The following is a 14,390-nucleotide window of genomic DNA, read 5'->3' on the forward strand; positions in this document are numbered from 1 at the left end:
CTTTGAAAAAGCGTGGCCAGAACTCTGGCTGCACTGGGGCCTCTCGCCAGTATAATAAAGATCAGTTCTGTATCCACGTGGCAATTCCCCGAGAACCTTAAGAAGTAAGTCCTCCTATTCAGTTCACAAACACTCATAACTGATTACCTGTGAGATAGACTTTTTTCCTTCCGAAGCGATCTGAAAGCTGACCAAAGGAGATAACTCCCACAAACACACCACTGAAGAAGAAAGAGCTTGCTGCACTGACTTTGTAAGATCTGTTGGCAATTAAAAACCACTACAGGAAGAAAAAACAGAAGAGACGTTTAGATCACAGAAAAGGTAGATGGACTGTTAGCTATTAAAAAAAAACCCAAAGTACAACCCAAACTGGTACACTGGGAATTCTCTACCGCATTACCCACTACTAACCAAAATGTCGTGGATCGTCTGTCTTGGATAACACCCAAGGAGGTTTTGTCTTCAGAAACACTAGAAATCATTATCGTAATGTGCTCCCATAATAGTCTATACACATCGTATTACAGCACTAAATATAGTATATAACAGCTACTTTTATTTATGCAGCTGGTGATGCATAAAAGACGTCCCTCCTCCTAAGCCCCTAAGCCCTTGTATTTCTTGAGAGAAGGAGCCATGACCCACCCATTCCCATTTCTCGGCTGCCTAACATACATAGGACATATAGGAGGCAATCAACGAACAGTCCTTTTCTCCAATAGTTAGTGGGTTTTAAGCCCCGTTAGCATTTTTCTTAAAAAATTAAGCATAGAATTACCATATGATCCAATAATTCCACTTCTGGGTATGTGCGTCAAAGAACTGAAAGCAGAGATTTCAACAGATATTTGCACCCTAGCGTTCAGAGCAGCACTATTAACAAAGCCAAATGAAGGATGGCCAAAATGTAGTAGATACGTACGCTAGAATATTATGCAGCCTTGAAAAGGAAAGAGATTTTTGACAAGCTGGGTCATAGATGAACCTTAACCTCATGCTAAGAGAAATAAGCAGACAAAAAAAAAAAAAGACAAATATGGTATGATTCTGTTTATGACTGGGATATTGAGATTTTATAGGAAGAAATCTCTATTTGGTGTTCATCCACTGTCACTAGCACATAGTTCCTGAAACCCTTGTAATTTCCTACAGAAGAGCCATAGGGGCATCTTTGGTTATGATAGTTTTGATCCCAGTTCCTGAAATAACTTCAAGGCATTAAAGGAGAAATGGGTGTCCTCTGGTATTTATAACAAGCCTCTTTCGATCACACTTGAGTTTATTTAATGAGGCGACTTTTGGAAAGTCCCTTAGATGGGGGCTGGTTGCCAGGGGAACCAACACCCCCCCAACCCCCCCACTCCCATCATTAGAGGGTTGGAACTTTCAGCCTCCCACCTGCCCCGCCCTTGGGGGAGGGGAAGAGGGACTGCAAGTTGAACTAATTGTCAATGGCCAATTATTTAATCAATGATGCCTTTGTAATGAAGCCACCCCAAAAACACATCTATACACATCTTATTATAGTACTATAGTATATAATAGCTACTTTTATTTATGCATCTGGTGATGCATAAAAGATGTCCCTCGAACAAGGGTTCGAGAAGTTTCCCAGTTGGTGAATGCAGTGGAGGTGCTGGGAGAGTGGGGCCCAGGGAGGGTCTGGAAGCCTGCGCCCCCTCCCACCCGCCTTGTCCTGTGCGTCCCTTCCAACTGGCTGTTCCTGACTTATATCCTTCATGATAAACCAGTGATCTAGTACATAAGAGGTTCCCCTGAGTTCTGTGAGCCACTCTAGCAAATTAATCTATCCCAAGGAGGAGATTGTAGGAACCACTGATCTCTGGTCTCTGGCAGCTCAGAAACATATGAAACAATGTGGACTTGCAACTGTCATCTGAAGGTAGGGGCGGGGTCAGCCCCATGGGACTGAGCCCTGAAACCAGTGGGATCTGATGCTACCTCCAGGCAGAAGATGTCAGAACAGAATTGAACTGTAGGACACCGCGAGGGTGTGGTGCAGCTGTATGATGGGGGAACATGCCTCACCTGCCCCCACAAACCCCACCTCACACACCTAGTGGCCAGAAGGGTCAGCAGTGAAGCAGCTGCCAGGGAAGGAGGCACAGGAGGAAGGCTGGTCCTTTACCTGGTGTCATCAAATCCAGAGACAAAAAGTCAAATAAGGGTTCACAGGGGCTGGGGGGATGGGGAATTGTGTCATGGGTACAGATTTTCAGTTTGGGATGATAAAAAAACTCTAGAGATGGACAGCAGTGATGGTTGCACGACATGAATATACCTAATGCCACTGTACCCTTAATATGGCTTAAAGTGTTACAGTTTGTTCTGTATATTTTACCACAATAAAAAAAAAAGCCCAATCCCTTGAGTACGGTTATCTTCTACTTTAAGGAGACTTAGGAACTTAGAGAGAAAGCAGTCATCCCCTGCTTAAAACGCTATTATCTAAAACTCTGTCTGGTGGTGAGTTAAACAGATCTTCGGTTGTAAAGGTCTGTAGGGGAAGCTGCAGCTCAGAGACGGAGAACCAGGGAACGCTCGTCTTTCCCCTTCGCAGCCCCTCGCGGGGAGTCTGTGAAGACAGGCTCAGGAAGAGCCCCAACACGCAAAGAGGCGCCCCCCTTGCCTGTCCCTTCACCTCTCAGACCTCCCTTCCCATGCTCCACCAAGCAGTCATCAAGGCTCACAGCACATCTGACTTCTCCTCTTGTATTTCCTGTAAGACTGTGACAGCCTGACCAGACAGCTTCTGGACATCTCCATGCAGCAACCACAATAACAACATTCATGACACTAGGACAATAATATTCACTGGAAAATAAGTAAGGATAATGCCCACTCACTAATGCTGGACTTGTCTTCTAAAGTCCGTTTCTTCACACGCAGTTTTTTTTTTTTTAAGATTTTATTTATTTATTCGATAGAGATAGAGACAGCCAGCGAGAGAGGGAACACAAGCAGGGGGAATGGGAGAGGAAGAAGCAGGCTCACAGTGGAAGAGCCTGATGTGGGGCTCAATCCCATAACGCCGGGATCATGCCCTGAGCCAAAGGCAGACGCTTAACCGCTGTGCCACCCAGGCGCCCCCACATGCAGTTCTTAACCAGGTTAGTTAACTGTTTTCCCAGCCCCTTGCAGATGAGAAATTGTCAACTAGGTGTCACTGCTTTTAGAAATAGTAATCAGGAAGTTACTGCTCCTGGTGGCAGTTATGGCACAAATAAGAGGGATGGAAGCAAAGTGACAAAAATCTGAGATATGTTCCAGACAGTTTTTCATTTGGGTATTCAATCAATAGTTGATTCGTTTCTACTGAAGGTTAATGACTATACTAAACACCAGAAATACAGATGTGAATAAGCTGGACATGGTCCCTTCCCTCAGGGAGGATACGTGCCAGGAGAACAAACACACAGGGAGAGACTAGGAGGGAACCTCTAGTAAGGTGTTCAGGGAAGGCTTCTCTGGGGAGGTGACATTTGGACTTGAATGATAAGGAGTGACCACCCTGGAAAGCTGTTCAGAGAACATGAGAATAAGAGCCCTTCCCTAAGGTGAAGCACCCCCAGTGCTCCCCCAGCAGGTGGTATGATGAGGTCAACAGGTGCACAGGTGTCAGATCATACAGGGCCCTGGGCCACGGCGAGGAGCTGAGGTGTTATTCCAGTGCAAAGGGAAAGTGCTGGATTATTGGACTTAAGTTTCTGAAGATCACTCTGGCCATTCTTGGAGAATGCATTACAACAGAGGAAAGCGGGAGCAGGGAGGCCAGTGCACCAGCTCAGGAGACCATGGCGGCTTGGATGAGCGTGGAAGCAATGGAGATGGAGAATTATAAGCACTTAGGACTGATTTTGAAGGCAGAACTGGCAGGACTTGCTGATGAATGACATGGGGTGGGGGACAGAGAATCAAGGGTTTCACCTAAGTTGCTAACTTTGGCCAGTCGGTGGATGACCTTTATTGAGATGAAGAAGGTGGCAAGCAGGGACCACGTATGTGGTGGGAAACAAAGAGCTTCGTTGGACTTGCAGAGATTAGGAAGCCTATAAAACGCCCAAGTGGTGATGCCAAGCAGATATGCGGACTTGAGTCTTGAGCTCCAGGGAGAGGTGATGAGGGTTTATGAACCTATGGAGAGGGAAGAATTTCAAGACTGGGGCCTGGGACACTGCCACGTTCAGAGGCTGAGTACAAAAGACCCATTATAGAAAACTCGTAAGTAGGACTCAGAAAGATAGCAAGAAAATGGGGAGGGGTGTGGGGTCAATAATGCTGTGAGAAGAAATTTGATTCAGGGAGGAAGGGGAGATCACGCACATGAAATACTGCTTCAGAGGTCAGGTAAGATAAGGACAGAGACGAGCAGTTATATTTAGAAACAAATGGACACTTAAAAATAGCAATTTCAGTGAAGTGTGAATGGAAACCAGATTGGAGACGGGTGAGGAATTGGAGGAGTTGGGGAGTCGCTGGCAGCAGTTGGGTACAAAATGGTTTCCAAATGTTTTGCTGTGAAGAGAAGCCAAGAAATGGGACAGTGTGGGGACAGGTATGTGGGTCAAAGATTATTGGCTTGTTTTTTTAAAACACGTGTGCATGTTGATGAGAACAAGCTGGTAGAGAAGATATCCTTGCAGGAGAAAAATATCTGGAAAAGCAAGAAGGGATAGGCTTGAGGGTACAATGTAGAGAGTTTAGCCTTTCACAGAAGGTAGGAGATGTCACTGCAAAGTAAAGCAAGCAAGAGAGGAAGGCAGAAGGTGGGCTCAGAAGCAGGCAATGAAGAAACTCCCACCCGATTGCTTCACTTCTTTTTAATTGAAGTATAAAGTGAGGTCCCTAGCTGAAAGAGAGCAGAAGTGGGGGGGGGGGCATTTCAGGTTTCAGGAGGAATGTGACAGACAGACTCCTCTCAGGAGTGGGACATGACCCATTCAAGGGAAATGCTGCAGGATTGCCAGGCCACAGTGAATAGACATTTAAGCTTTGTGGTTACTAATTTTGTGAGGAGGATGTTGGGTTAAGCTTACACAGAGTTGGGGACTTCCCAGAAGTACTTCAGAGAGAGAGAGAGGCACCAGGGCATTGTGGGGATTTGCAAAGGAGTGATTATTATAATAATGGAATATATGCTATAAGGAGAAAAGGTAGCCAGAGGGGGGTAGTGGGTAGAGAAATAACGTCATCATCAGAAAAATCCCCTACATCATTAACTTTCCTGTACTTTCCATTCCTGCCCTAACTGAAACATGGTGATCCCCTGCAGAAATCATTCAGTGAACTGGAACCCTCTCAACTGGAAGCTGCTTCTCCTTTTACAACCATGGACCTGAGAGCTCGTCTAAGATGATGAGAGATGGGAGAAGATAACCAAACTTCAAAATCGTCAAATAGTCTGAAGATCACATTACCAGATGGTGTAATCTACTACCCTTCTAGAGCTGACAGAGATGCTAGCTTGTTTTGAAATAACCAATTTTCCTCTCTTCCATAGTAATAGTATGTTTGCGGGGCATATGGCTACCCAGATTGAAGACTAATGTCCCAATCTCCCTCACAAGTAGGTATGACACATTATCAAGTTCTGCACAATAATACAAGCACCATGTGGCAGCTGCCAGGACTTTGTCTTAAGAAACAGCTGATTTACCCTTTATCCCTTCTTCCTTTCTATCCTACTGCTTAGAATGTCCTTATGAAAGCTGGAGCTTTATCTGGGGCCATGATGAAGAGGGCCACATATTAGGGATGATGAAGTTCAAAGCTGAAGGAGCCTGGGTCCCTGAGAACAATGGAGTAGGATTCGGGCATTGGCATATTGTTTTAAGTTCTCCAGATGATTCTCATAGGTAATCAGGTTAAGAACTCCTGTCCTAGACCTGGTCATCCTCAAAAGCTGTATCATCTCTAAAATCTTGATTTTGAATATCCTACTCGCTGTCCTCCCACCCCCTACTCTTCCAACTCACTTCCCCCAGTACCCTACTCCAAACATTCTTGAACCTCTTCAAGACTCCTGGTCACCATACTCTACAGTAAGTATGGCCTAAGTCAGCAAAAAAGATTAAATCATGGTAAGAAGATTTAAGGATCTGTAAAGAAAAGGGTAAAATATATTGTAAAATTTCACATAAAAGAGATTAGAAGAGGTCTGGAATTTGAAGGAGAAATTCTATTTTATGAAAAATTATTTTGGATTATAGTAAGTTCTGTGGTAGAATTTTCAATTCATGAGAAATGTCTATGGTGACATTTTTCAGGTTGAAAAATAAATAAAATCTTAGCTATCTGGTTGGCCTAGAAAATGGAGGACTGTATTTGTCACAGGGATATTCCTTCTCTTACAATGGCCAATAAACAAAGCCTCATTGTACTCATTTTTAATACCTTGAAGCTCAAACAACTTCTTTTTATGCTTTGTATGGTGTTAGTGTTTGCTTTGGTGTTTTCATGCCTTTAAAATGTAGCCAGCACCTTTAGCTTTGATTATCCTGCACCTCAATTTTTGCCAGTTTGTTTATATGGCCAAGATGTTTAAGCTCATACTAGCCCATTTTGTGCTTAATTAATAAAAAGCGGCTAAGGTGTCTTGTCAATAATCAACTGTTCTGTTGACCATACTTGCAGAACTTCTCAAATCCACCAAAAAGGCCATAATAATCATCCTTCTAACAACTGGAAAGCTGTCAAGAAGAAGCCCACAGGATGTTCGACTGGCAAATTCCATATTCTGATTCTCAGGCTGACAGTTTCATGTGTCAAAGGAATTTCTAGTAATTCTTCTTCATGTCAATGCTGATTGAGGTAATGCACTTCCTTATTTCACCTGGAATACATTCAGGAATAGGTAGAAAAATCTAAAGGAACTGTCAAGTTTTAAAAAGCAAATTAAAGCATGCAAAGCTGACATGCAGAACTCCCTGACAAGTCTAGGCAAACTGAACATGGTGGATTCAGAAATGTCAATTCAAGGACTTAGGACAGTATGTTTACAACCAGCTTTCTACATGCACCATCCCCCAACATGTGAGATTTTGGTTTAGATATTTTGTTTCCAACTTTTAAAACTTTTCAAATATACTTTATATATTTATCACATAGCTATTATGTGATCTAAAGAGTTTTATTTTGTCAAGGCTCAGACAAGATACATTAGGACAGTGGTCACTGTAGTATTTGAGAAGATGTACTGGTGTAACTTATTTTTAAAATTTTGTAATAAAATTTTGTAAAGAGGTCACCTGCCAGACTAGACTCAGTTGCTAGCACATTTTCTCGTCCCTTAGTTCAATACTTAGTACCAAGGTAAAATCCAAGCCAGGATATCACCAGGACATTGGAAACTAAACTATAATAAAACTGAATGTGCTGACTGTTACATTCTCGAAAAATGTGCTTTTTATGAGGCTTTAAATTGTAAAATTCATATATTTATAAGTCACTCAAACCCTTAATTGGCTAGAGATTATTAAAGGGATGACTCTCCTATTACTTTTTAAATGACAAGCCAAATTCTAGAGCTAGAATGTTCTTTTTATACTAATTCATTTCAAATTGAAAAATCACTCACAAATTGAAAAAGCTGGAAATCTTTTTTTCCCCATACATTAACAGAAGAGGAAGAATATAAAGACAAAATATTTTCAGTCTTTCAGGATGACCTAGCTAAATCTATTTTTGCCTTGTAACCAACATCTATATTTTTTATATGATTATCACAATCATTGAGTTCATAAGCCAGGCATGCATTACACTGTATTTTCAAAAAGGATTTGAGGAGGCTAGCACTAATCATTCACTCATCAAAAGAAGGTAGACCTGAGGGAAAATCAGGCACCAGCAGCAGGTGCCTCAAAAATAAAAGATGAAAGGAACATAAATATGGTGAATGCTGGTGTTGAGTATGGAGCCAGGTACCATGCAGAGCCATCCAGCCCTTAAGGATGAAAAAAAGTCATGCAAGCAAAAGTAAAGAGTGTTGACTATTGACTGGGTAGGAGTGGAGCATCCAGGAGGTTTTTTAATATTTGGATTCTCACTGCTCAGAGGGCTAAGAATAAGACAACACCTCCCATAAAGGGGTAAAGTATTGTGGATGTCAAGAAAAGGCGCTCGAGCTGCAACGCAGAGAGTGGAATAGACCCATCAAAGGTCATCGCGGTGATCCAAGCCAGCCTGGTTGAGGTGTGGGCTTCAGAGAAGAGAACTGATTCAAGCTGGAAACAGATTGGGTTGAGCCATCCATGAATAGCTATTATTTGATGCCAAATAGATCAATCGCAGATTGAGTGAAGCTTGAAGATAAGTTTTAAAGAAAGTAACAAAATGTGTTTTGAGCATCTCCCTTGAAATCATTAAACCTTCACCTTTGTGGAAATGCCACAAGTCAAAGCAGTCACTTTTCTGACATGGCAGAAATAGGATGATCTAAAACAATTAATTATTGCTTTAAAGTAGACTGTGTGCTTATACGACCCTAAAGACAAAACATACATCCAAGTGCTGAAACCTGTGTATTAAAGATCTATCAAACGGGAAGTCTCAGCACCGTACAACCAGGTAATTAAAAACCAACCAACTTTCCCATAATATTCTCCCCTAATCCCAACAACCACCTTTTATAACAGGTATGATTATTATTATTCCCATTTGATAGATTCCCATTGATAGCTACCCCCACCTGTAGCTCAGACGCGATCACCCTAGAGTAAACCAGGGAGCCTGTACCGGATGCTAACATTGGTCTCAAAACTGCCTTCTTTGAGTACTGTAGGCTTGAATTAGTTAAATCTGAGGATTCTGGAGCTAACCAGTGACAGAACACTATATTTAAGTGTGTTAAACCAAAGTATAGAAATTACCATAGTCTATTTCTTAATCCTTAGCAAGAGTTCCATCCAGGAAGCTATGAAAAAAGTCCACTGAATATTAGAAGAAACACGAGAACCAGGTAGGTCTTTGTGGCTTAGGGTAACAGAACCAGGGGCTCCTGGAAAGGAGGAGGCAAAGGGAGAAAAGGAACGTCCTATGTCAGATAGGAAGTTGAGGTCACGTGGGCCGTGTGCTTGGGAAGATGAGAAGGCTGGGAGTGCGGAGAACAGAATAATGTACTTAAACATCAACTTCCCAAGGGTTTTCTTTGGGGGGAGGGGGGATTTATCACATTCTACAATATAGGTTTTAAATACAAATACCTAAAATTTCTGTATTTTTTAAAGATTTATTTATTTATTTTAAAGAGAGGGGGACAGAGAGAGCACGTGCGCATGCACGAGTTGTGGGGAGGGGCAGAGGGAGAGAATTTCAAGACTCCTCACTGAACATAGAGCCAGATGCTAGGCTCCATCCCATGACCCATGAGATCATGACCTGAGCTGAAACCAAGAGTCTGACGTTCAACCAACTGAGCCACCCAGGCACCCCTAAAATTTCTATATTTTTAGAATTGAACACTTATGTACTACTTGACATCCTCATGTACCCACATGACACAAAAACGCACCCCCAGCTTGTTTGCTTTGTTTCTCTCTGCTGAACAGCATGATGCCATCCCTTCCCTACGGCACCAGAACACAGATGATAAGATGCTTCCCAAATTGGTCGTGAATAAGGTGAAAAAGCAAGAGGAACCCTTCTTAAATGAACTCTGAGAATTCAGACACATATCCAGTTCTGCCCTGAGCCACTGCTCACCAGCTCTGTCCATGTCACAAATTTGTCTGTCTCTGCGTCAGTTTTTTCCTGGGCCCTGAACCATCCGTTCTTATCCCCACCCTCCCACCCCTGCCAATGCATGGTGACATTTCATGGAGTAAGAGTTGAGAAACATGCTGTAGCCGCAAAGCTTTCTAATGGAAGAGACTGTACATGGTAAATAAAAACTGCACCCTAAGCTATGCAAGCAGTGGGTCCTTTCCCTTCCCCGAGGAGGCTGTATACGCCTGTCCTCCTTGTTTGGGCCCACAGCGGGGGAATGTGATGCCCCACTCACAAGTGAATAATGGGGGGCCACTGGCATGCAGAGCCCCGGGGAGGGCATGGTTCCCCACGGGAAAACAAACGTCCATCACCCCACTCTCACGTGAAGCCTGGCACCTCTAGGAACTGTCTGTCCTGGGCTTAGGCTGTGCCCCATCCTCCCACACTCACGCCAGCCCCACCTTGTCCCGGGTGAGCTCCTGTTCACCCTCCATGGCCCTGCCTGATCCGCTGGAGCTGACCACGTTCTCCATTCTGCCAGCTCTCTCCCTCTTTTTGCATCAAACGCGATGTTCGGTGAACGATGCGTTGACTTGTGTCTCACGTACAATGCTGTGAGCTTCTTACGGGCGTACTGGTGTCAAGTGCTTACGTGACGGGGCCGGCACTAGTGAAATATTTGCTGAATTCTCTATGCAACAAGAGCGAGTGCTATGGTTTCTAGGCACCTTCACATGCAATATCTCCAGGTCACGAGCTCCACGATCAAGTTGCGAGCTTATGGACAGTCAGGGCAGGAACGGCCTTCCTCGTCACCCAGGAGCCACTAGGGGTGTTCTCGTGACAGGAAGAATGAGGGAGACCTGGAATCACAGGGGTCTGCTTCTTCTATATGACATGTAGTTAGCCTCTCCGTTAATGAGACGGAAAACGATGGAGAAAAAGAGCCCCCACAAAACCATGCAGTTTTCTAACTAGAAAGGCAGAATCTGTGCCACGGAACATATTCCAAAGCCCACAGAGAGCCCCGCTGAGAGAAGCAGGGAGGAGGAAGAGCACTGCCCACAGAGCCTCAGGGAGCCCGCAAGCCAGGCGGGGGCCACGGCAGGTCTCTGAGGGGTACCCAAGCCCCTCGCACGGCTGCTGTGTCTCTTCTAAAGGAGAACTTGTTCACCAGCCTGGGGTACACCGCTAGTCCCAACTCGGACTTCCCGAGTTGGGGGCGGGGGGAAGAGACCCCAGGGCACAGCCTACCTGATCATAAAGAAAAAGGAAGACAAAGGAAGCTTCCCCCAGCAGACCTGCCAAAATGGGCAGACAACACTGTGCACATGCTTACTGCTAGAGCTCTCTGTCACCCCCCAGCCCCACTTTGGTGAAAACCAAGTCATATGACAAGGGCCAGAGCCCGACCCAGGCCCTCAGCGTGTCGGTGTTTCGGGGCTGCAGGGCTGGAACAAGCAAGCAATGGCGTCCCCCATACGCCTGCGCCATGCGAGCAGCAGGTGCTCTGACAACAAGCCCAACCAAACTGCAGCCCCCCACTGTCCTATAGCCCTATAAACATATTTACCGTTTCGTACAGGAAAATCTCACTTCAGGAGAAAATCAGGTAATCAGAGGTCTCCAGTGACTCGGGAGTACTTGGACAGGGTATTTCAGAGATGGTTTCATGGTGATTAACTAACTTGCTTCATTTCAGTGTAGTTGTCACTCTGAATTACCACTTAATGGGTGAAGTGTGCAGGCTATAACAATCAGTAGTACAGGCATAAGGAAGCAAGACATTAAAAAAAAATTAGCCCCTAAAGCAATTATTGCAGTGAATTTTTCAAATAGTTTTAATACTCGGTCTTTTGACCCCAGGGTACGGCTTGGGGAAAATATATTAATCTCAAGATAATAATCAGTCAATTTCAGTTCTTCAATATCGACGATGATATTAAAGATTCCAACCTTACTCTTTTTGGTTGCAAACATTAATTAAGCATGATAATTGTGTGCCTCCGTGATATTTGGTACTTTCTGAATGAGTTAGAGCTCGGGGAATAATTTGAATACAGCAGACAGCAATTTGCTACATAAATTCACCCCAATGGCTATTAGCTCATTTTAAAATAGTCAAGACTTCTAGATTAGAGGGGTTCTTTTTTGCATTAATACCAAGTTAATCACATCTATATAACCTTTTATTCACCCCTCCCCAAACCCTCCATAAATAAATTCTGCAAGCCCGACCTGAATGTAATAAGGTGCAGGGGGTGAGGGAGGGGGGCTTGAGGAGGAGAGAATTTTAAAATATGCATTTTTAACACAATCTCCTTCAACTATAGGGTTCTAATCGGCTCTATCTTGATATTTATTTTCAGGAGTTTTATGTGAGAGGTCAACGGGCTTTACACTTTTTTTTTAACCCTCACTTTATACCAAATCATTTCAATAAAAACCATACCGTATCTATATACCACTGATCTGTATATTAAGGATATTTACCAACGACTGGATAAGTTACCTGACAAGTTCAGGGGCCAGTTTTAATGCCACCACTTTGGAGATTTGGAGGAGCAACTGAGAAACTACAGAGGTAATTAAAATTGAATTAATGCTGAGAAATTCATGAAGGGGGCCTCATGGGGACGGCATGCACCAAAACAAAGATGAGCTCAACTGGGGGTGCAGAGACGAGCAGCCCTTAAACAGGCGCTGGCCAAGAAGCTGCTGTGGTTCCCCTCCTGCCCGGCACTGCTGGCCCCGGCGGCTCCTTGATCCTCTTTATTCTTCGCTCTGCCGCTGCTTCTCTGCTGACTCCTGTCATTTTGGTAGCGGCCGCAGGAAACTTGGAAGCCACCCACGCCACCTGCTTCGAACCTCTCCAGGACTTGGAACACCATCCACACGGGGCTCCGATGTCCAAGGTGGAAGGAGAGCTCGGGAATTCACACGGGACTCGCACACCCTGCAGGGCGGGCATCCGGATACAAGCCAGACGCTTTACTTGTATCTTGAAATAAAATGAAAGGACTGCAGGGAAAAGATGAGATCTGCACTAAAAATGTAAAGCAGACGAGCATCCTCTAGGGTCTGGCTGAATACATGTGGAGGAGAGACTTGCGCGGCGCCATCACCACGCGGGCAGCCGGCTGCTGAGCCCGATGCAGGCGAACCTCCGTGGGGCTCGCGGGCTGCTGCTCCTTGCACCTAACTCTCCTGGGCTATTTTTGGTTATATCAGTAAACTGCTGAGTTTCTCTGGGCTTGACAATTACTAAAGCTTAAGTGGATCGTTTCTACTTTCGTATTACTTGTGTGCTTTTTGGTTTTGTATTTTTTGGAGGGGTGGGAGGAACCGCTAGCCAGGATCCTCAGGAGATGGACACGAATATCCGGAGAGTTGTGTGATCAGATTGACAGATGCCCTCTTTCCTTCTGCTCTGGTCACATGCCACCATGGAAAGGTCACAGGAACCTGTGGCCAGGCTCCTCCATTTACTGTGTGACACTGAGTAAGTCGCCAGCTACTCTGAGCCCACACATTCTGGTATTTTTCATTTGCAAGCCAAAATACAAACACCATGACTACCCTTCCTCCTTAGAATTCACTCTGTCAGAGGCAAATCCAAGCATGGGATGGGCAGGCCGGGGTAGGTATTTATTTTGCTCATGTGCCATTTCCTACGGTCACTTGGCCAACCTTCGCTGCCACCAATCCACCGACCTATACTTGCATTCACTCTTCCCAGGCCGAGCCAAGCTCCTCCCCCTGTTCTGCGCAGAGGTGCCTCCGGGCTGCCGAGGCCGGCTGCCAGTGGCTGGGGAGGCTCTGGAGCCCTGGACCCCACGCCCCTTCACTGACAGCAGCAAAGCACTTACCTCTTTTAAATATGAAATGCCCACTGAGATACTATTAAACCTAAAGACTTCTGTTATGAAAAAAAAAAAAGTTTGAAAATCACTGGGGTAGTGGAAAGAGTATGAGCTCACTGAACCCAGACCAGCGACTTATTAAATATGTGATTTAGGGCAAATTCTTTAAATTCTCTACATGCCAGTTGCTTAATCTACAGTGCAGGGCTATTGGCAGGACTAACTAAGCGGCACGTGGGGAAGGTGTCTGGGAGACAGCCTCTCATACAAGAGCCAATGAAAAGATAGTCACAGTTATCTGCTTCCTCACTGTCCTCTACCCACCAAACCTTAGGAAACTCCTCTGTGGCCACAGGCTCTTGGTATGGAACTTCTGTCTGTACTCCTCCGTCCACAGAGTAGCCAGGCCACGGCCACCCTTGTAAAGCCCCATGAACCCACTCAGGCCGGAAGCAGCCAGTTTAGCATCTAGGATGCTCCAAATCCCCTGGAGATCCCACAGAGCAGTGGTGTGTTGATATCCGCAACTGTGCGGCTGCATGACCCTGCCCCCACCTGCCATTCTGGACCCATCTTGGAACACCTGCTGGAGACTGAGGATCTTTGTCTGCACAGAGAATATCTGTGCCTGGAGATCCACCCCCGCGGTAGGTAACTACCCGACCTCCTGATGGGATGGGAACCTGACGTGTGCCTCTCCACCACGGGAGGAACGTAGCAGGCATCTCTAAATCTATAATGGTAGACGTATGACCCAGATGGATAGCATATACATCCAAGTCCACGTGCATCCCAGGT

General features: G+C 45.0%; 1 protein-coding gene across 2 annotated transcripts in view; it reads right to left on the reverse strand.

The window, feature by feature from the left end:
- SLC22A15 (solute carrier family 22 member 15) overlaps positions 1 to 14,390 on the reverse strand; it is a 74,631-nt gene that overhangs the window by 37,965 nt on the left and 22,276 nt on the right. For both annotated transcript variants that reach the window (XR_005834043.1, XM_040626868.1), the window contains exon 3: positions 148 to 280. Coding sequence is in view for 1 of the 2 variants with exons in the window: in XM_040626868.1 (XP_040482802.1) it covers positions 148 to 280 (133 nt within the window). In the remaining variant the exon portion in view is untranslated. The remainder of the gene's footprint in view (positions 1 to 147; positions 281 to 14,390) is intronic.

Source organism: Ursus maritimus, unplaced genomic scaffold, assembly GCF_017311325.1.
Source record: "Ursus maritimus isolate PB19 unplaced genomic scaffold, ASM1731132v1 scaffold_12, whole genome shotgun sequence".
NCBI lineage: Eukaryota > Metazoa > Chordata > Mammalia > Carnivora > Ursidae > Ursus > Ursus maritimus.